This window comes from Mandrillus leucophaeus, unplaced genomic scaffold (genome assembly GCF_000951045.1).
Source record: "Mandrillus leucophaeus isolate KB7577 unplaced genomic scaffold, Mleu.le_1.0 Scaffold236, whole genome shotgun sequence".
Lineage (NCBI taxonomy): Eukaryota > Metazoa > Chordata > Mammalia > Primates > Cercopithecidae > Mandrillus > Mandrillus leucophaeus.
The window spans coordinates 5,241,444-5,265,933 of record NW_012102432.1 but is presented as its reverse complement, the minus strand read 5'-3'; the positions used below and the strand labels follow the sequence as shown (position 1 = coordinate 5,265,933).

At 36.7% G+C, this 24,490-nt stretch overlaps 1 protein-coding gene across 1 annotated transcript in view; it reads right to left on the bottom strand.

Moving 5' to 3' along the window:
• Positions 1–13,892, bottom strand: part of TOX (thymocyte selection-associated high mobility group box) — a 250,895-nt gene extending 237,003 nt beyond the window's left edge. The window contains exon 1 of the mRNA XM_011982191.1: positions 13,641–13,892. Within this exon, the coding sequence (XP_011837581.1) occupies positions 13,641–13,892 (252 nt within the window). The remainder of the gene's footprint in view (positions 1–13,640) is intronic.
• Positions 13,893–24,490: the final 10,598 nt, after the last annotated feature.

Here is a 24,490-nt window from a genome sequence, read left to right as displayed (position 1 = left end):
GGGCTCCAGCTGTGGCACCAACAAAGTCGCCCAATGTGTTCTGGGCTAAGTTGGTGATCTTGCCCTTCTCCAGCAATCACAAATAGTGCCCGTGTTTGCACTCAGAGGTGACTGCCATCCCCTGGGTTTAAGGGCTCTGTGTGTAATGACTTTTAGGAAACTATAACAGTTACAGAGACCTGCTACTAGCTGATGATTTTTACCCTCCATGTTGCATGTTTTCATTCAATCATTCATTGGACAATAACCACCCAAACTATAATAACATAAATTGCATATTTATGGAGAGCCTACCATGAGGCAGGCCATTTTATATTCAGTATACATACAATAAAAAAGTTTAAAACACTCAACTAAAAATTAATAATGGCACTGCAGAAGCTTTTTATAAATTAAATATTTAATGGGGATTTAAAAATCCCTGTTATTCATTATTTATTTCAACACAACCAAATTCTCCCAGTGCCCAAGCTGCATTAACACTTTCAGTCCTGAGGGTCTTATTGGCAAGCTCCAATTTCAGAGAACTAAATAATAACCTAGGTGTTAATGAAAATCAGGGTTGCTAAGGGTTCTTAATTTACAAATGGGGAGCAATTGTGGCACTGAAAGAACAAATACCATCTTCCTGTTAGAAAATAACACTCTAGGACGGGCGTGGTGGCTCATGCCTGTAATCCCAGCACTTTGGGAGGCCAAGGTGGGTGGATCATTTAAGGTCAAGAGTTCAAGACCAGCCTGGCCAGTATGGTAAAACTCTGTCCCTACTAAAAATACAAAAATTAGCCGGGCATGGTGGCACGCACCTGTAGTCTCAGCTACTTGGGAGGCTGAGGCATGAAAATCGCTTGAACCTGGGAGGCAGAGGTTGCAGTAAGCCAAGATTGTGCTGCTGCACTCCAGCCTGGGAGACAGAGTGAGACTATGTCTCAAAAAAAAAAAAAAAAAGGAAAGGAAAGGAAAAGAAAAAGGACACTCTGGGCCTGCGGTCTAAGTAAACTGAATCATCATCCACCACTTAGTGACATGTTTTAAAACCTGCATATGCAAACCACATATTCCATGTCTATTCACTGGTAATAATGCCCTGCACTATGGAAGAAGCAAGCACTCCAGCTTTCCTATGTTTCTGCTCACAGCTAGTAGCAGTACACTAATTACATGCAACAGGTTAGTTTTTATTCAACAATTCCACTAAGAATTGCATTGCAAATAGAGTCCCTAGAGACACATCAGATATTTTATTTTTTCTAGAGATGGGGTTCTACTATGTTGCCCAGGCTGGGGTTCAGTAGCTATTCACAGGCGCCATCATAGCACACGTGCCATCATAACACACTATAGCCTCAAATTTCCAGCCTCAAGCCATCCTTCAGCCTCAGCCTCCCTAGTAGCTGGGACTACAGGAATATGATAGTATGCTGGCTTGGAGAATTTCAAAGACAGAAGGGGCTTAAAAACACCATATAAACTAACTTCAAAACATCACAGAATTCAATTACAAACAACATTAATTACCAGAAAATTAAAATTTCTGTCTTTGCATTATGAATAAAGAGTATTTATGTCTAACAGAAAAAAATTATTGCAATACAAGTTCTTGCATTTCGCATGGATGTAAAAAGATCTGGCCTCAATTTGGAATGATACTCAGAATAGAAACATATTCAATAGTGTATAATTGTTAATAGTCATTGATTATTATTATAGTAATGTATCTTCAGGACATATCTGAAGTGGAATAATCACTTTACAAAAAAAAAAAAATACTATTTTCCTGAAAGTAAAAAGTTATATTCTGTCTTGTCCTCAAGATCAACATGGTCATGATCCCAAAGGCTCCATGTAGAGCTACTCAGCACCTCAGAATAAGAAATTCTGAAAATCAGCAAAGAAAATATTTTTATATTTTAAATTCTAAAGGTAATTGCTTTGCCAGCTTGGAGTTGTTGCTTCATTATATCTGCTTCCCTTGTGCACTGGTGTTAATTCTGACTGGATAATAAACTTTGACAATAGAACAAAGTTGCAATAAATTGTCACAATACATGAAATTCCAAGCTCTCCTATATTTCAGTTCTAAAGGCTGCTTTCAGTTCTAAAGGTAACTGGTAAATTCTCTTCTTGACCATTATCTGTAGCAATAACCAGGAAGTTGCTGGGTTAACCAAACTATTAGACTGTCTTCAGCAATCACTCTCTGTCTGAATCTTCAGATACCTCCCCGAGTCTGCATACCCATGAACAGTTCCATGAAAGCTCGCCATTAGAACATTATAGATAATTCCCCCTTTTTAATCTGTGAAGACATTGAAACAACAGACAGTTAGAAAACTCACCCAGACAGCGTAGAACATATAAATAACAGGGCAAAATTTCTGGTCTTCTGGCTTCAAGTTAATAGACCTTCTCCCAACAAAAAGGCAACAGAGGAAGTTTTCTTGGAAATGTTCTTATTTTTTATATTATCAGGAATGAATTGAGCCAAAAAATAAAAGGTGGGAGAAACCTATGGCTAATTTTATTTTTTTCCCAGATATATTTTTAATTAATTTTTAATTTTTGTGCATGCACAGGAGGTTTGTATATTTATGAGTTACATGAGATATTTTGATACAGGCATGCAATGCATAATATTCACACCGGGTAAATGGGGTAGCCATCACATCAAACATGCTAGAAATATTATATTTTAAGTTACATCATCCATTAAAAGCAATTTGTATTTATATCATGCAAAACACTACTATTTATGCTTATATAAGTATGTATAAGCATAAGAGATATTAATATATGAAATATGGTTATTGAAAATAAAAATTTATTTTCAAAAAAAAGTTTAAATTTACTCAAAGACATCTAAAATTAGTCATGAGCTCTTTTCAGCTAGTTTGCAATCTATTCCATTGACTCATTTTCAATGATAGTATAAGCAAATCATTTTATCTATCCTTTACTATTTGGCCCGGGAATGAAAATGGAAAAAAAACCAACAGCTGGTGATATAAGAAAACATGCATGCTTAAAACATCTTAACTATATTTAAATCCATAATATAAGTCAGTTTGCTCTTTCAGCTTAGGGACCAAAAAATCAGTTAATTAATCATTCAATTGCTAACAAATGTTACTCAGACTTCACTTGGCAACTATGTGGTCACTCCAAAAATCAATGACAATTAAGTGGCTGATCAATAAACTCTCCTCTTTGATGGATCACAAAGATCCTAAAGTTTTATCTTCTGTTCTTTTTAATAAACTAGATAAAACACATTTTTTAATCAACATACTGGGCTGAAAAGATCTAGAACTTCAATATCTTTTTGTATTTTTTAATATAGATTAAAACCAATGTGTTAATGATCATATCTACAATATATCAATGTATTAAATATTAGAAGCTAGATTTTTTTCAAACATCCTTCACCAAATAAGACAACCAAAGTAGACCAACAGCTAAGCAATTATTCAGCCAGCTGCAAACAGCAGTATGGTGAACCTGCCCAGCTCTCCATTTTTTCTAATCTATAAATTATTTTAAATCCTTTGTAAAAAGATTTCAATAGGATTTTAAACAATGGTTTTCAAACACTCAGGTAGAAGAGCATTTCTGCTGGCTACTGATACCTTTTTGAACTCCTGAGTTAAACCACTTCTATGGATCACAGAGTGCTTTATAGTTTCCCAAAAGAAAGTGAATCTGTTTGAAATATGAGTATTTAGAAAGTTTGCCTCTCTTTTGGAATGTAGTCAAAGAAGAGAGAAGAGTGGAGTGGCGGGGGTTTCTATACTAAGCAGACTTTGAAAATTAAAAGCACAGAAGTATATGTTCTTGTATTATATAGTCACACTAATAAAAGCAATAAAACATATCCAGGGGATGCCTGACATGAACAATTTCATAAGCCCGGTATCGATCCCCAGATTCTTTTCAAGTGAGGTTGCTTTGCAGTAACCTATTCCCTTGTGCATTTTCTATCACTGCACTCCTAAGCCTTGTGCTAAATATAGGAGAGCTTGGAATTTCATGTATTGTGACAATTTATTGCAACTTTTGTTCTATTGTCAAAGTTTATTATCCAGTCAGAATTAACACCAGTGCACAAGGAAAGCAGATATAATGAAGCAACAGCTCCAAGTTGACAAAGCAGTTAGACTTGGAGCTGGAACTCCAAGCAAAGTTTTATTCTCCCTTCCAGGATTGTTATTAGAATAGCATTTGTGAAAGTGCTGCATGAACCACACATGACTACTCAAATATTATAAATGATAAGCCAGAATGAAACTCCTACATGTGCCATTATCTCAATACTCAACACGCTTTATTTATTGGATCTAGTACTTAAAAGAGCCATCAGGTTAATGAATTAAGTAGAATCAAAATTATGTAATATTTTATTGAATTTTTTCTAATATAATGTTAATATTAGTTTTATTGAACTCTACCGTAAATTTTAAAGCATCAACATAAGGAAGAAAAGTCCATACTTTCACATCATTCTAATTCCTTGTACTAATACAAACAACGAAATATGTTCTCAGGGTTAAGAGAAGCTCAAGATGACCTTCTGGATCTCATATTTGCATCACCTAACATTTGGTGTGTGTGCTAAGTATTTTTTCATCCTTTATAACCTCATTTTGACAGAGCTGAATTGTTTTTGTTTTTTATGTGAAATATCTGTGAGAACAAAAGTGAAAAAGCTCTCATTGCATTCAGCAGTATTTCACCAATATAGAAATCTTTACAGTAATTCTGATAAAGTCATTAAATCATTCTTTGCTTTGAAGATCAATTATTCATCATCTAACATTTATGAGAGTCTATTTTATGAGAGGTGCCATGCTAGAAACTGGTCATATGAAGACTGAGACAAAGGTACATATTATCACATGCTCTACGACATAAAATTATCTGCTCAGCTATACTAGGTTGATTTTAGATGACTTCCAGAGCACAAAATGAAAGGCTGCTGATGGCATACCCCGAACATTTGACATCAACATATAGATGGCAATTATAGTCTAGAAAATAACCCTTCATACTTACTGGGACCGTGAACTGAAGAAAATGAGGCAGATTTGGTCCCTTAGAGAAGAAACAGATTTCCCACTATCTACCTGATAAGGATGTGGTTCCCTTTACTTACTGTGTAGGTAAAAGCAGTATATGGGTTTAAGAAAATATCAAGGACAATGGGACAATGAATAAGTCTAAAACAACCCCTAAAACCTTCACGATTATGTCAGGTATCTCAAATAGTCATGGATGCTGCGGTATCTCCAGGATACAAATAGAACAGATAACTTTAAAAGCAAACAAAATTTGCATTTTAGTTTAAAATTGCACCACAAATCTTTACAGTAATTCTGATAAAGTCATTATATTATTCTTTGCATTGAAGATCAATTATTCATCATCTAACATTTATGGGAGTGTATTATATGAGAGGCACCATACTAGAAAATGGTCACACAAAGACTAAGACAAATGTCCTTGTAAATATCCGTGTCTCTATGCAACCTAAGTCTTGGCAAACAAATAAAGAAAATCTACTCTAAAATTTTAAAACTTTCGTAAACAATCTGGGCATCCCGCAAATGCTTTAAAAATACCTGTTGGATGGGGACTGAGTGTTTACATTTCTCACTGAAGTAATAAAATGATGCAGATGATGAAAGAAGTTGAATTGGTATTTAGACTCCCAACACTACCCTGATTTCAGGTTTGTCTCTATTAAAAAATTAAATGGAGAAGTTTATCAGCTCTAATTAGTGAGTCAATATAATGAGCACATCTGAATGATTCTAAATCACTTTTCCTTACCAGGATATGTGTTTGCCAAAAGTTTTGACTCTCTACTTTGTATTTTCTTTCGGAATCATATCCCTGTTAAGAATTTATAGATGATGAGAAATAAAGCTAAGGGATATGATCCTACATAAGGCAAAGCCTACAAAGAAAATTCTGTTTTGGATGAGATCTGAATATATGAGGAATCATCCATAACACTTTTCTCTTACCTACTTTTATACAGAAACAAGGATGCTGTATTTTAAATATGTAATGGGAACACATTAAAGTACCATTATAACATTCTTTTATATGTTTAAATGTTTTCCTACAATCAAACCTAAAATCATGCCAAAAATGTATTTTCACATATTGACTTGCAATTTACTAAAGTCATTTTTCAATCAATACTTAGTGCATTTGCAAAACATGCAGTGAGATTCTAGACTCTGGAATAGATCACTTTAATGAAATCAAATGTCACATGTCATGTGGAAATAAGTCACATTATTTATGCTTATTTTAAAGGATAAATAAGCATTTACCTTCTCTGCTGACTTTTATAACTTCCTTAACTTTCAGAATTAATTCAAGTGTGGATTTTAGTTGACTATTCTTAAAACAAATATCCCAATTTCTCCATTTACCAGAAGGTTACAAGGTGCTCTCCCCCAGCAACAGTCTTAGTTGAATTGAATTTCCATATATGCTGTTATGTTTTTACATGAGGCAACATAAAAGTTCACTGGGACACAACTCCAATTCTGCCATTCACCAGCTGGGTGACACTGGGCAAATTGCTTAACATCTCTGTTCCTTCATTTCTTCTGATAACATTAGTAGGATTGGCAAGGCATTCCTTAGCATATTAATAATATACCTCTCAAAGTGCTATGAGGATTAAAGCTGTTAATACTTGCAAAGTTCTTAGAAAAAAACTGACAATGTAGAAGCTGTAAAATAAAAAATTTTAATGTGCCCTACTTTTGTATCGCATATATAGAACCAAATAATGAAAAATGAATAGTGAAATAAGGAAAAAGCTTGAATAATGGAAAATGGTTCTAAATGGTTCAAGACTTAGATAAATCAAAATTTATTTGAATTCCATATGGCAATAAAATTAATGATGATTATTATTTTCTGAGGATGCCCTTGACATTTCTTGGATGGAAATAAATCATATATACAATCAAACCAACCACTGTTTAGGTCAATGATAAAACTTTTTAAAAGAAATGTTCACTTCTCAAAAGAAGACATTTATGCAGCCAACAGACACATGAAAAAATGCTCATCATCACTGGTCATCAGAGAAATGCAAATCAAAACCACAATGAGATACTATCTCACACCAGTTAGAATGGCGATCATTAAAAAGTCAGGAAATAACAGGTGCTGGAGAGGATGTGGAGAAATAGGAACACTTTTACACTGTTGGTGGGACTGTAAACTAGTTCAACCATTGTGGAAGACAGTGTGGCGATTCCTCAAGGATCTAGAACTAGAAATGCCATTTGACCCAGCCATCCCATTACTGGGTATATACCCAAAGGATTATAAATCATGCTGCTATAAAGACACATGCACATGTATGTTTATTGTGGCACTATCCACAATAGCAAAGACTTGGAACCAACCCAAATGTCCATCGATTATAGACTGCATTAAGAAAATGTGGCACATACACACCATGGAATACTATGCAGCCATAAAAAAAGGATGAGTTCCTGTCCTTTGTAGGGATATGGATGAAGCTGGAAAACATCATTTTGAGCAAACTATCGCAAGGACAGAAAACCAAACACCGCATGTTCTCACTCATAGGTGGGAATTGAACAATGAGATCACTTGGACACAAGAAGGGGAACATCACACACCGGGGCCTGTTGTGGGGTGAGGGGAAGAGAGAGGGATAGCATTAGGAGATATACCTAATGTAAATGACGAGTTAATGGGTGTAGCACACCAACATGGCACATGTATACATATGTAACAAACCTGCAGATTGTGCACATGTACCCTAGAACTTAAAGTATAATAAAAAAAAAAAAAAGAAAAAAAACCAAATACTTTGAAGTGTTATTCTGATCTATTCCACATGTGCATCAGTCAGTAGCTACTTTGGGGACTGAGCACTGGTTTGCCTCTTAGTTTAGTATTTTTTTAAAAATGCTTTGCTTTAGCACAAATGTATACTCTCATTGACTAAGACATTCGGTATCAAAATAAAAACATCATTTTACTCATTATTTTGATACCCCAAATTGCAGAAATCCTCTGTCTCCTTTCTATCTTTTAATATGTTACAATGAGGAAATATTATCTCCCATAAAACAACAAAGTGCTGCTATCCCTACTGAAAAAACCAACGGAACATATGGTTGTGTCTGCCCATGTTCTATAGCAACCTTGCGCTCACACCACACTGCCTCTGGGATCTCAGCAAGTTTGTCTCGAAAATATATTGGTCTACCTCAACTAGAAAAAACATAAAACATAATCTTGACTGTTGTTTCATTCCTTTCATAAGACCAATAATTCAGTTGTCTTTTATCCAGAAACGTAGTCTTTATAACGTGTTCTGTTCTGTACTGACATTTTAATACCATTGTTCTTTAAGTGTCATGTATTTCAAACGGCTTTATAGTAAGAGTTATTGCTCAAGAATCACTGCTTCCTTTATGGAATCTAGGGAATTTGGATCAACGTGTAAGTGGTATTGTGAACACATGTATGCTATTTAAGGATTTAGGCCCTATCATTGGACTTGAGATACTCAAATGTCAAATCTATTTCCATTTAAAAGGGAAAAAAAGGAGGATTCTCTAATGTTTTAATGTCACTTTTTTTATAATTGTAGTAATTCAACACCAAGCAATAATTTTGCCTACTTTATGTAAAGCAAACATATTTTTCTCAAGTCAAAAAAATATATATCATACATTTTCAAAAAGAAAATCTTGCATCCTTTTATTAAACTTTTTTAACATTGCATCTGGAGCCTAGAATTAATTTTAAGTATATCAGAAAAAAATATCAGACAGTGGTGAAAGAGTGGTTAGTTTAACCACTTTAACTTGCAAGTAATCTCCTATTCAGTGTGCATGGCTAAATGTGTGAAAATGAATGGCCAAAATTATCTAATAAAACTCCACAGCATTTTAAAGCTACACATGCATGATGTCAATTTATTTTAATTATTAAATGCTTACATTATAATATCAATAAATAATTTACACTATAATTAACTCTATTATAAACAGTTCATGAATAGGCATGAGTACAGAGGTCATTAGCATATAGGGATCATTCTGATCTTTGTGTACTCTCTCCTTCCTTTGGCAGAAAGAAGGCAAGAAAACATTTTCAACTACCTGACAAGTTTCCAAGCTTCATCCAGTATTCCCAAATGTCAGAGATCAGGAACTGTTGTCTTTTATCTTGCCAATCTATCCTTACAGTTGTGAGTTTGCTGGAAATGGCTTCTATGATTTGTATCATGTAGTTTTAAATTGTCAGGATTCAGTAATTTACAGGGAAGAAAGGTTTAGAGTTTGGTTTTAAAAGTTTGACTGAGACAAATATATTGTTTTAGAAATATGTTTAGTAACATTTCCAGGAACAACAATTTAAAAAAATAGTTCTGAGAATTATATTAAAGGCTGACTCGTTATAACTTTGACAAAAGGAAGTGTCCTTGCCACAAACCAAATACATTCCTCTAAATGTACACTCTCATAAATTACAGAAATGTTCTCCACCAAGTAGCAACAGCCACCGCAAGTTCATAGTGATAAACGAAGAAAGAGAAAGAGAAAAAGACAGAGAGAGAGAAGGAAGAAAGAAAGAGAAAGAAGAAAGAAAGAAAGAAAGAAAGAAAGAAAGAAAGAAAGAAAGAAAGAAAGAAAGAAAGAAAGAAAGAAAGAGAGAGAAAGAAAGGAAAGAAAGAAAGAGAGAAAGAAAGGAAAGAAAGAAAGAAAGAAAAGGAAAGAAAGTAAGAAAAGAAAGAAAGAAAGAAAGAGCAAGAGAGCGAGCAAGAGAGAGAGAAAGAGAGAGAGAAGAGAGGGAGGGAAGGAGGGAGGGAGGGAGGGAGGAAGGAAGGGGGGAAGGAAAAAAGAAAGAGTCAAAGAAAGAAAGAAGAAAAAAATCTAACTAACTTCACTGTAGTAGCTTACAGTTTTCCAAGGACTTTTCTGGGTCTACACCATGTGCCACTGAACTGACGTGACAACCAGCTTGCTGTATTGCTTTGTATACTCCTAGAGTTGATTCAAAGCTAAGCTTGCTGTGATATCAAAGGGGGAGCTGTGCTCAGATCAGCTGCAAACAGGCCCCAGGGGACAAGCACTGTTGTAAAGCAACAGGAACCCTACCCTTGGATCAACATTAGCACACAGGGACTCAATGAAGCAGACCCAAGGAGGGCTTTTCTCTACCCGCTCCCCTCGAAGGCAACATTTTCTCATGTTTGAACTTGTGAATAAAGAACAAGGGCCCACATGAATGCTGTCCCTTCTGTTTGGTCTGTTAGCATTTTGCCTACTACAGAGTTCCAGGAAACAAGAAAGGCTGCAGCCAGGAGGCAGTGGCTAGCGACGATTCCAGTGCAGCCACCATGACTGACCATACATTTGAGCTTAAATGGACTAAACCAAAGAAAAAGGCTAGAAGCAGATCCCACTACATATGGGAAATTTAAAACGTAATAGAAGTGTCATTGGGGAGTCACTGGGGAAAAGTGTTTGATCCCTGCCTCACACCTTAGTCAAAACTAAATCATTAGATGGGTCAAATGTTTTGAAGAAAAATAATTTCTTCAAGGTAGAAAACACTTTAATTTTAAAGTGGGAAAGGTCTTCCTGAGTATAATAAAACTCTCTCTAAAGTTCTGAATCTTTCCCATATTAGCAACTGGGTCTGCATTCCTAGTACTTGCTCACTTTATCAAGGGACATCTACTTGCCAAGTCCTATTTGTCCCATCCTACAACTTAAACAAGACTACAGGGAGAACATCTCAGGATATAGAACACTGACAATAAATCATAAAAATTTTTACCCCTTATAAGTCCTAAAATAACTTTACTTAAAGTAACTGCAAAGTAACACTATGAGACTGCTCATATACATTTCTCTTGCCAAAGAGATCAAAACATTTTGCTAAACATCCTGTAAAAGCTAGTAACAAATGAATAATATTAAACTCTTCTTGGAAGTCCTTCTAAACCAAGGACCCCAAGAATCATATTGAAGCCAGGTGTGGTGGTTCATGCCTATAATCCCAGCACTTTGGGAGGCCAAGGTGGGAGAACTGCTTGAGCCTAGGAGTTCAAGACCAGCCTGGGCAACATAGCAAAACCTCACCTTTACTAAAAATAAAAATTTAAAAACTAGATTGGTATAGTGGTGAACATCTGTAGTCCCAGCTACTAGGGAGGCTAAGACTGGTGGATCACTTGAGCCCAGGAGGACCGGGTTGTAGTGAGCTATGATCACTCCACTGCACTCCAGCCTGGATGACAGAGAAAAGCTGTCTCTGAAAAAAAAGGAAAAAGAAAAGAAAAGAAAAAAAGAATTGTACTGGCCGGGCGCAGTGACTCACGCCTGTAATCCCAGCACCTTGGGAGGCCAAGGCAGGTGAATCACGAGGTCAGGAGATTGAGACCATCCTGGCTAACTGGTGAAACCCCATCTCTACTAAAAAATAGAAAAAATTAGCCGGGCATGGTGGTGGGCACCTGTGGTCCCAGCTACTCAGGAGGCTGAGGCAGGAGAATGGTGTGAACCTGGAAGACAGAGCTTGCAGTGAGCCAAGATTGTGCCACTGCACTCCAGCCTGGGTGACAGAGTGAGACTTCGTCTCAAAAAAAAAAAAAAAAAAAAAGAATTGTACTGATACCACTACAATGAAAGTGGTAAGATGACCCCTTAGTAAAATGTTTGAAACTAAAATTGCCAGGCGCTTTCTTTACAGTGTCCCCAGGACTTAAAGGATTAAAGGATTGAATCTGAGCTTATGGAAACGCAAGAAAAAACATTCAGTAGCCTATGTCATTCATTATATAAAAAATATGCACATCAATGCAGAAATTTCTACTCCGTTATGTTATCTGAAAAGTCACATGTCACCTGTTTAGAAAGTATCTGATTTAAAAAACCAACTGTGCTTGCTACTCTAGAGTCCCACATGAGCCCACATGAAGAGCAACCAGAAAAAGACAAAAGCAATGGCCCTTTCTTGGCAGCAAGTCAAACCTCTCCATTTTAACTAGCCGCTTGGAAAGATAAGGTCATGACATGTCTAGAAAAACTGCACGCTTACTTGAACAGATAATATACAAAAAGCTGGCCCTAGTCTTTACTAATGTAAGAATCTAAATTTTTATCCCCAGAAAAGAAGTGTATGAAAAATACCCTTTGATACCCTTTAATACGTAGTTCTTTCCTCCCAAAGCAGTGCTGTCTCCCAAGCTCAGCTCACCCAGAAAGCCACCACTGATCAATTCAGGGACATGAGCTGCTCCACCTTCCAAATGCTAGTGCTGCCTTGAGCACTACGTATTAATGAAGACATTAACCAGTAAATTTACATTTAAATAAAAATATGATTCAGGGAAAATATACAAACATAAAATTAAAAAATTTTCTGTTACAAACTGGCCATATCTTGTAGAAAAAAAAATCACATACAAATAGTATTTACTACACCTCTGACACTACACTGAGCCCTTTACAAGTATTATTTGCATACAAGCAGAGGCAAAATGTCCTAATACACACCTCATAGGTTTGTTACGAGAATTAAAAAGAGTTATTATGTATAAAATGTGTAGAACAATGTTCAAGACACTGGAAACAATCAGTATTAGTTCCTAGTATCTGATTTAATCCTCACCCCAAACACCTGAGGATTAGAGATATTAAAGAACTTGCCTAAAATGACATTGTGTCACTCCAGATCTCATGCTTGTAACTGTGCTGTGGGTGAATAAAAAGTATATTCTCTCCGCTCCCCCGCTCTTTCAGTGTACACAAACAAAACAGTTTGCATATGAATACCATATATTTATAATTCTATATATGAATGCTGCGGAAAAAATGCATGCTGAGTGGTCGAATTATACAGTTTTATTGCTTCGTTTTCCATATTTTCTACAAGCAATATGTATTCCTTTAATAATCAGCTGTTTTGTAAATATCTTCAGGAAACCTCAATCATCAAAACTTCTAGAAGTTGTTTTTTGCTTTTTGGAGTTTTTTTGATACAGAGTCTCACTCTGTCACCCAGGCTGGAGTCTAGTGGCACAGTCTCTGCTCACTGCAACCTCCACCACCCAGGTGTTTTATGCTTGACCCAAAGGGTGCTCTAGAATGTGGACCACAGGTCAATCTAGGCTCTAGAGGGAAAAAATCATATTTTCAAAATATAAAACCAATATCCCTATCCTATTTCAAAAGCTTTCTGTTTAGACAATGGTTTACTTTTTATTTGAAAGCTTAAAGAAAAAAATGATTAAGCAACTAAGAATATCATCTCATTTCAGGTGAGTTCTCCCCATGTAAGCTTGCTACGAAGGAGCAGAATTCTCAGGAGCTGCTCAAGGCAGCACTAGCATTTGGAAGGTGAAGCAGCTCATCTCCCTGGATTGATCAGTGGTGGCTTTCTGGGTGAGCTGAGCGTGGGAGACAGCACTGCTTTGGGAGGAAAGAACTACGTATATATTTCAGGACTACGTTTCTAAGATGACAGAGGTGGGAATGAAAAATAGCATGAGCTTGTTCCTTCCAGTGGCCCAGAAGGAGCAAGTGGGGCCATGAGGGGAGCAGAAGGAAACAAGGTCAGACCTTGAAACTGAGAGGGAGCAACTGTAACTGTTGGAAATAGTAAGCTGAATCCACATGCTTGCCTACTGGAAAGAGACACCTTGATAATTTCACGTCTGTCTTTTTCTCTTTGGAGACACGAAGTTCGGGAAGAAGGCAAGCCACATTCTCAGGATCATGTGGGTCTGCCCCAGCTAAAGACGTACAAGCTATAGGAGGTCCTAAGTGGGAGCCCTGTGACCGTTCATCCTTAAATACGTTAGCAGCCACCATGCTGACTGTGATGAGTTGTGTGCTCCAAGTCGGAGAGTCTGATTCCCCAGGTTTCAGAAAGAGCTCAGGAGCCTCCGTAGTGCCTTTCCCCACCTGTAACTCTTTCCCTACCAGTCACTAGCCAGCAAGAGACTCTTAGACCAAGGAGCCTTTCTCTGTTTGCAGTTAACAACAACAAAAAAATGTATATTAAAAGGGTCAGAGTTTCTCTCGATAAAGAAAGTAAACACTGAGCCCAGGGTATCCAGGAAGACAGCCAGCTCTGGTCTTTAATCTTGCACATCAAGCACACCCTGATGGCAAACTTCTCAGCCAAGTGAGACTGCTGGTTGGCCTTTCTAGAATGTAGGAGGCAAACAGTAAAATCTTCTTTAAGAGCAGTAAGAGCAATCTGGCCAGAGAGGATTTGAATTCAGGTACACCGGCAGCTTTTCTATTTGTTTGTAAATGAGAGAAGATAGAGGTATTTTAAGTAGATAATGAGGGTGCTAACTAGTGAAGTAAGAGCCAATTTGCTCTAAGTAATTGTCCTCTAGAATATAAAACATGATCCTTTCCCATTCCCCTTCCTCTATATCACCAATATTAAAATAAAATTGAATTCCTTTCTAAGAGCCTGGAGAAGGTAGGGCTACCTTGAATGTTCTTCTAAAGATAAGATGAGCTCCTACAGAATCCCCATTCCAAGTATGGGAAGAAAATAATTTAATTGGAAGGTAAAAAGAAGAAATATTTTACTCTTTAATTTTTTTTTTTAACTGAGAAATATCACCAAGTTAGTAAAGATACAGAGTGGAAAAGGAAGAAAAAATAATCAGTAATAAATATATTTCCTCTGAACAACATTAACACTCATTTTGTTTTTCAAATGTCCATACAGTGGTCTACTGTCAAATTAGATAACATAAATTTATATTATTATTCAAGAAAGAATCCCGTATCAGGAGGCCCATATTTCAATGCAGAATGGATTACATTATTTGTCAAGGAAAACACATTACTCTTTGAAAAACAGAAAAGTTGACCTTGGCAAACAGTTAGTAAAATTATTCCCTACTTGATTTCCCTTATGTGCAGAGTGTGGGAGAGCACATATTTAGTGCTGCTTTGTGGCATTGTTTCAAAAAGAACTCTTGTTATCGCGGCCAGAAAGGAGTAGCGAACATCTAGAAAATGGTTCACATTAGTGTTGGGAAGTGACCAAAGTCTTGTTTCCACCTTTTATGTTATGTTGTGGGAAAAAAAAAAATCTTTTAGAAAGAAAATCATCTAAATTTTTATAGTAAGTAGACACTGGCTTAATGTATGCTTGTCTTTTTATTATCTTTTACCTTGATCCACCATAGTTTTTTTTTCCATAATCAGAGACAAATAAAAATAAGCATTTATTCTTTGACAAAATTCTAAAATTGTGTAACGATTTCCCGTTTTATTAGGATGCTATTACCTTATCATTTTACCTTGTCTCAGCTGACATTCCCACTATTTTTGTAATGACTGATAAGAGTGTTTAATTCTATCAAGATAACATTTGATAGCCCTGTGCCTTTATGTCTTTTCATATGGATTACACAAATCTATCTCAACAGACTTACTTATCCCAACTCTTCCTTTCTTCTTTATACCCTTCTGGCTCCCAATCCTAATAGTGTGCTGGCTATTAACATTTTATGGCTGGGCACGGTGGTTCACGCCTGTAATCCCCCACACTTTGGGAGGCCGAGGCACGGATCACGAGGTCAGGAGATTGAGACCAGCCTGGCCAACATGGTGAAACCCCGTCTCTACTAAAAATACAAAAAATTAGCTGGGTGTGGTGGCACGTGCCTGTAGTCCCAGCTACTCAGGAGGCTGAGGCAGGAGAATTGCTTGAACCCAGGAGGCTGAGCTTGCAGTGAGCCGAGATTGCACCACCGCACTCCAGCCTGGGCGACAGAGTGAGACTTTGTCTCAAAAAACAAAGCAAAGCAAAGCAAAACAAACAAACAAAACCCCCCCCCAAAATTTTAAATGTAATAATAACATAAAAATAGTACTAACAGCCAATGTTTGTTTTGTACCAGTCACCTTTTTGAAGCCATCTTTGCCTGTTATGCCATTCAGTTCTCTTAGTAATATCAAAAATTAAATAATACCATTATCCCATGTTACAAATGAGGAAACCGGGGCTGACAGAGATTAACTATACTTGCCACTGTATCTTGTTGTTTGATGCCCTTTATATTTTATATTTAGGATGGAACATTAAGCCACTCATAACCAACCAAGGCTAGCTGAAGAACAACGCTACTACTGGGGGAAAACCTAATTGAAAAACACAATCAATCTTTTCCTGCTGAATGTTCTTCCCTTGTATCACTCCCTTCTCAAAATCTTCCTTAAAGCTGCATCTTTTAGAGTTACTGAGAAATGAATAAGTCAGCAAAGATTACAGGAGATTACCAAGAGATTGTACAGTAAAAATGATAGATTATAAATAATGTAAAATAGAAAATGAAAACAGAATATGTTTACAAAATTGTAAACCAAATCTGTGTTTGAGTGTGTGTGTGTGTGTATATTTGCGCATAAAATCAAGTTATTAGATGACTGGATCAAGGTATTATGAATGGCAATGCTTCAGTTTCTAAATAATCAATGTGGATCATCAAAAACCAAAGAAACCAAAGCAGTTGGTACTGATTGTTGCAATAAAAGGTATTTGATGAAAAGATTTTATGGAAAGCAATGCCACAAACCAGTTCACTCCTGTGAATGGAGACACAAAACCCCTTATATCTCTAAAAGATAACGTTCAGTAAAGGTTTAGTAATTACCTAGTAATTTTCTCTCCGTGATGGCCTCCTCTTCGGTAATTTCCTCTACCACAATTTTTAAATAAATGTTTTAAAATGTTTACCTGGTAAAAATCCCCTCTTTTCCCCCACTCCATGGTCTCTTACTGTTAGCAAAACCCCCACCTGGCTATAAAGATCCTTAACCAGTGTCATAGTTGGTGGCCAGGTGATGATAAGAGGATGGCAACCCCTTGAATAAAGCCCACTCCTTTATGTCGGTTATTCCATCATTTAACACTTTCCTGTATATATCTAGTAGCAAGAAACTCAGAAGTTCTGGAATGACAACCTCTTGGAGATCACCATGGAAGAGGAAAGCAGAGCTAGAGAAAAGCAGAATCCATGTGTGCCCATGCCCAGCCCCTGCCAGGGGAGGGAAGAAGATAACAGCAGAGCAAGGGGGTGCCACCCCTCCATCTTCTTTCTTGGCGCTTTTCTTCTTCAGATTCAGATTTTACTTTTTTATGTATTTTCACTGAGATTTTACAAGCTCAAAATCTTGTTTTGAGGGATATTTTCTTTTCCTAAATATTCCAAGAAGAGGCTTCCTGTATAGCATTTTGGGATCTCCAGTGTGTCTCTAAGCCCAGAAAATTCTGCCCCCACACCCAAAAGATTCTTCTTTAACAGAACCAAAGTGTTTTTTTTTTGTTTGTTTGTTTTGTTTTGTTTTGTTTTGTTTTTTACCAAAACCCAAACCTAAGTCAGGTGGAAAGGTTGCGAAGCAGTGTGAGAAGTCCTCTAAGGGAAGTTGAGGGTGGGGAAGGGGTAAGGAGAGGGGGTAGGAGTGGAAAAGGAGGAGGTCCTAACTCCCCAGAGGCTGAGGAAAGCCTTCTGGGGAAGCAATTCCTTAAAAGAAGCTGAAAGAATGAAGACAATCCTGCCAGGTACACAGCGGGAGAACATGTCCGAATGAATCCGCTTTAGCGCAAATATCCGTAAGGGCTCGTGCAGGGTGGTGGTGGCTGAGAGAAGATTACTCATAAAAGCATATTAATTTTATAAATATGGAAAATTTAACTAGGTAATTAAATGTGAATTGAGTTTGAAGCTTGCATGGGAGTAGGGAGGAGGTAGTTTCTACTTACAGCGTTTATATAAGTGTGCTTTAATAGAATGGCTCTTTCGGATGACAATGACGAACTGTTCTAAGTAGACAGCTCAAAGAGTTGTTCCTGATAGGCCACTTTCCCACTTAAAATAGCTACTCGGGAGGCTGAGGCAGGAGAATGGCGTGAACCCGGGAGGCGGAGCTTGCAGTGAGCTGAGATCCGGCCACTGCACTCCAGCCTGAGTGACAGAGCGAGACTCCGTCTCAAAAAAAAAAAAAAAAAAATCTTCAAGAACAGGTGTCGTTCTATAGTTGTTCCCAGTGGCAGAGGTTGAAACAAATAAAATTCCTCAATCCTTTACTCCTTACTAGTGAAGTCAAAGCCACCTGTATGCCTTTTGGTTTTCTCAAAAATTATGCAATCAAAGACAATTATTTGGAAAAGAGAGAGGGTGTGTGTGTGTGTGTGTGTGTGTGTGTGTGTGTGTGGTGTGTGACAGAGAGAAAGAGAGAAAGTAAGTTAAAATTACAAAATAAAAGGAAATCAGGTCTATCATCAAGCTTTAAGCTAGCATTTTTCCTGATAATATGGATTAACTTCTGTAAATGATTTAATACCTTTAACAAGGAGGTATAACTATAAGAATCTTTCATAGTGAAGAAAAAAGCTTATGCATTTATTTCATAATTTTGTTATTGCCTATGTTTTGAGTAAAAATAAGCTTGCAAAAATTCTTCAGAAAATGCATTTTTTTTTTTTTTTTTTTGGCCATCAAATGCACATTTTGAGTTGGTATTAGTTACAGGGCTCTAGCTACTGAAATCCTCAGAATTTCTCAATGGAACTACCTAAAAGCTAAGCACTGGGGATTTGTAAGAATCTCAATCAAACATTGCAACTATCAATGCTGTGCATATGGGCTAAGACAAAGGGGATTTGTGTGTCAACTGAATCCACACAGGTAAATATTTCGAACATTATAGGTTAAGAGCTAATGACTGCTTATTTTTATGTTTCTTACCTAATGATAAAATTTGCAATTTTTTTTTTATTCCGAAAGACTGAACAATGGCCAAACAGTTCCAACGTCTAACGATGGAATACAGACTTTTTTTTTTTTTTTTTTTTTTTTTTTTTTGAGATAGAGTCTCTGTCGCCCAGGCTGGAATGCAGTGATGTGATCTTGGGCTCAGGGCAACCTCCGCCTCCCAGGTTCAAGTGATTCTCCTGCCTCAGCCTCCCGAGTAGCTGGGACTACCGGTGCATGCCACCACTCCTGGTTAATTTTTTATATTTTTAGTAAAGACGGGGTTTCACTGTGTTAGCCAGGATGGTCTCGATCTCCAGACCTCGTGATCTGCCGCCTCAGCCTCTTCAAGTGCCGAGATTACAGCCTAAGCCACCGTGTCCCACCCAGGATACAGACTTTTACTGAGAGCACAGCTTTAAACTTAATCCCAACTATAAAAGCATATTCCAGCTTTGTGTGTCTAAAAATCATCACTGTAAATCACATGAATGAAAATGTCTATAGACATATTTAAGTAAAGAAAAGCATTTCTAATTCTTTTTGCCGTGATATATAAATCATGTGTGTATGTGTGTTCCTGTGTGTATATGTACATGAACTATGTTATACCTTCCTCGAGGACCAATGTTGTGCTAAATGTACTAAAGAGAGAATAAAAGACTTGGAAATGACATAGGTTTAAAGTCCTTTGACTAATTCCACTGGGATTATTGAAGTGCTTGGGGTTGGGGGAGGTGACAGCAAGAATAGAAAGGAGCCAGATATTAGAGCCTGTTGTAATTACCGTGTTCCCTATGGTCTGAAATGCTAAAAATGAATGTTTCCTCTATTACAAGTATATAGACCTTTTCCCCTGCAAAGCTATTAGCATATATAATGCACATATCTGAAAATCATGGCTTCTCTGTCATTCTTTGGAGACCTTTAGGGACCTGGGTGATTGTATAGTCCTAAATTATAGCCAAAGTATAATCTGTTGTCCTCTAGTTTTCCAGCATATTTTTTAAAAATCACTTTAAGCAATTTTACCCATATTGAATGGCTCACTCCTTTTCAACAAATTAAAATGTTTGCATTGTCTTAACTCTGGATGAAACTGCTATATAACTTGCAAATGAGAAAGTGCATTAACCATACTTCATCAGGTGCCAGCGTTTCTATGAATAAAATGCGTTAGCGTATAATTCTAGAAATCTATTAATGTAATATTTTTTCAAAAATAAACAAGTTTCTCAGAACTGAAAACATATAGAAACTCATGATCTACTTGCACTATTCTAGGGCACATGAAATCACAAGTAAATCCATGACATTAATTTATAGCTTTTGTACAAATACATTTCCTCCTGTATTTTAGTGGCGAAATTGTACCTTAACACATTCTACATTTTCTCTCTGATTTCCAATTCTTTCATCACAAAAGTAGAATAAAACAAGAAATTTTACTTCCTTATTCAGTTTTTTCAATCTATGTCAATTTAGCATATTTTAAATGGTCTGTATAATTTTTAAAAATGAAAGAACCATTCTAATGTTAATTTGGATCAATCTTCCAAACATATGATTCCAGGTTTCTAAAAGGGGCCCACTTGAGGGGGCTTTTTAAAAGTGAACAAAAAAGCGCCCTGAGGCTTCCCAATTCACATTTAACCTACTTACATGAAAAAGGAACTGCTTTGGTTAAGAATAAACTTCCACAAGCTCAGGTTCAAGCTAAACACGCCAGCGTATTAGTGAGGAAATGAGACAGCAAATAGTAACTCCTTTCATACTAGTAAAAGAATACTGTATTTATTTAAAACAGTTGGCAGAAATTCTCATTTTAATTAAATTACATTTACTGAAATAACATTTTCATAATTAAACAACAACAACAAAAAAATCATTTCTCCCCCTCAAAGAACTACCAAATATAATCACAGTCACTTAAAAAGGGCAAAGGAGTAGGAGAATGGTTAGAATAAATGTGACTAATTTGGATTACAATTGTGTATTACTTCAGTGGTTTTCAGTGATTTAGAAGCCATTATTATCCTCCCTTGCCATGTAAAATTAATACAAAGTAGATAGCAAGTTTTGTTATTAATGCTTTTTAAGAGGAAGTTACTTAGTACAAGTTTCATATCGTCTATGTTATTACTTGCATATTCGAATTTAAGATGATACGCTTATGTGAGATTAAAGATAATCTAATCTGACCCCTTCCTTTTACAAATGAGGAATCTGAGACCCAGAAAAGTTATGTGCCTTGTTCTGAATCATTTAGCTCCTTAGAAGAACTCTTCTGGAACGCAGAGGCTTCCCACTGCACAGCTCTGTCACAGAGCAGAAACATCTTTACTTCATAGATGACAGAAGCAAAAAAGAGAAAATAGTGTACCATCTACGTGGATTATGGTAGGAACAAAATTCTGTTCCAAACTAAGATTCAGTTTCTTTCACTCCTGGTTTCTCCCTTCTCAACGCTCACATGAGAACCAAAGTTCATATTCTGAAGAAAAAAAAATCGTCAAATAATCAGGTTAAGTCTCACATATTGACAAAACCAATAAGCGAATAACATGCGTCCATGATTTACCATGACAGCTTGAGTGAGAGCAAAACAACAAACCCAATTCTGAATGCTGAATTCCTCCAAATAGACAAAAGATGTCCAACTTGGTAAAATGATCAACCTCAGTTATGGAAGGTACACAGGAAAAAACGAGAAACATTTAAATGAAGGAGGAAAGTATACCAAACCGCAGGGAAAACAGAACCACCCTCTTCCTTCTTGGATACTGCTGAATGCTGGTCTTGTGAAGAGTAAAAAGCATTAAATGGCATAGTTGTGCCAAATAAAGTTTCCACCATTCAGAAAAGGACTTACAATAGTTTCATACATGTGCTGCTGGATTATTTAATGAACAAATATGTCACGGTTAAAGGCTTGATAAGTAGGAAGTTTGCTACACTTGTACAAAAGGAACATCACTGATCTTTCATTAGTTTCCTTCTCCATTACTAGGTCAGATTAAAGTACAAATGAGTGAAACCACACGGTTGCTTTTTCAGAACAGATTAGTAATGTATTAAATGTTCTTACAATCTTAACAGGTTGCAGAAAAAAAAAATCCAATAACAAATAGAAGTCAAATCCCATAATATTGAATATTTGTGACAATGACTAACCAAAAGAGCCCTTGTTCTTCGTTAATTACAGATTGCCTGCCTTCCCTCCATCAGTCAAATTATGTCTTGCAGCACCATTAAATAGATCCCACAAATTCTTTGCATTGCAAAACGTCCCCAAAATTCTTTCAGTTACAATCTATTACTTTGTCTGCCCTGTGTAATGTTAAACTGAACTGTAGTATGAAGGCCATTTAAACTCGGAGGCCCCAGCTACTGTTAAGAAAGAAGCAACGAAAGTTCTCCCCAAGAGTCTAATTTGCAAATTAATTTCCTTGTTCACTGTCAGTTACTCTCAACTTACAAGCTTGAGGGTCAAACTCATTATGACCAAAAGCTCATTATGACTAAAATGCAACAAAACCTGTTAAAAATAATGCACCACATTTCATAGGATGGAACCCAAACTGGTAAACACATCAATATTATGCAAACTGTGTTCCACAGAACACTAATGTGCCTGCAGATATTAATAGACATTGGAGTGGAGGAGGGGAAGGTTTTGTGAAATACTGAATTACATACCAAGTTGCAAACGCCTTTTCTGCAGACCCTCTTGGTGCCTCTTAATCCTACTGCAAATCCAGAAAGGGGGCGGGAGGCTGATATGCTACCAATTTTTAACTTTGAAGTAAGTTAAAAACAAATTTCCTAGAATCCCTATTTGTAAAACCAAAAATAAAACAATTTTAAAGATGTGCTTAAACAATGCTCTCATTTAAAAGTAAAATAATAACAGGCCGGGAGAGGTGGCTCACCCCCATAATCCCAGCACTTTGGGAGGCTGAGGAGGGAGGATCACTTGAGGTCAGGAGTTTGATACCAGCCTGGCCAAAATGGTGAAACCCCATCTCTACTAAAAATACAAAAATTAGCCACCCATGGTGGTGCACACCTGTAATCCCAGCTACTTGGAGGGCTGAGGCACGAAAATCGCTTGAACCCAGGAGGCGGAGGCTACAGTGAGCCGAGATCATACCACTGCACTCCAGCCTGGGACACAGAGTAAGACTGTCTCAAAAACATAAATAAATTAAATAAATAGATAAAACTACAATAATAACAAGCATAGCACATTATTATTTCTAAACATATTCTCTCCTTCCAAATACGCTGTGGAAAACTATTTTAGGGTAAACTTGACTGACCCCAAGTGTTCTTTGTAAATGGCAGAGATAAGATATTGCTCCAAGGATCAGGCTCCTACTATTACAAAAAAAAATGGAGGCGCTTATTTCATGGTTAAAACTTCCATCCCTGATTATGACTGGGTCATGAGGTTAAAAAATGACGACTCCATTTTACCTATTAATTTGCATATATGACACACTAAAGATTTTTCATACCCGTTTCTCTCATCAAACGGCAGTTCTCTCCTACCTTCTAAGATATAAAACCATATCTGTCATTCCATTTCTGATATGAAAAGGTATAATGGTAGTAATTACTAATAGACAAAATGACTATATGTAGAAATAAGTAATCTATGTGAATTAATAAAGTAACTTGTGAATATTAGACCTTATCATTGGGGACAATAATGGAGTAAGTTTGTATGTAACCATGCCTGTCACATAATGTTTTATAAATATCTGATATTATTATTATGCTTATCGTGCATTTAGAAAATGCTAAAATCCTTGCATATTTAGAATTCAATAGGTTTCCTGAAGATCCTTGTATTTTATTGTTAATTTAAGGAAACATGCTCATTAACTCTGAATGGTGAAAATAATAATTGTTTAAAAGCAGAAAAAAACATAATATTTTCCCCAGTATCTAATAAGAAATAACATTATGACAGGATATAAGGCAGAGAGTTAAACATAATATAGTCTCAGTGTCCACAGAGCTTTATAGACGTCTAGTGGGGGAGATAGCTGTAAAGGAGATGGGGGATAAAGAAGAAAACAAGGAGGAAGAGGAGGAGGAAAAAAGGGGGTGATAAAAGAAGAAATGAAGAGAAGAAAGAAGAGTAAAAGGAAAACAAGAGGAGATGGAGCAGAATAAAGCAGAGAAAAGAGTAAAAAAGAGGAAGAGAAAAGGGAAAGTAAAAAGAAAATCAGCTTTTATTGAGACTTACTCGTCTTCTGTATCAGGCATTCTGAGTATTTTACGAGTTTTGTTAATTTAATGTTTCCAACAATCTTGTATGCTTGGTAATACTACCCTCATTTTAATGATCAGGAAACTGAGGCACAGGTAAATGAGGTAACTTGCTACCATCATGATGAATGTTGGAGTCTGGCCATGCTCCAGGCAGGTTGATTGTGGAGCCTAGGTTTACAACCACTTCACTAAGAATTACAACATAACCGATCATCCTAACGTTAAAATAAGGAAGAGGGTGGCAGCCATGGGCCCAGAGAAAGCATACAGAGCTGAAGTTGGGTCTAGGGATGCAGAAGGCGTGATATGAGAAGAGTTTGCAGGAGTCAGTCGGATGAAGCAGGGAGGGGCAGCTGAGTCAGGCACAGTAGCCTGTGTGAATTCACGATGGCTTGAAAC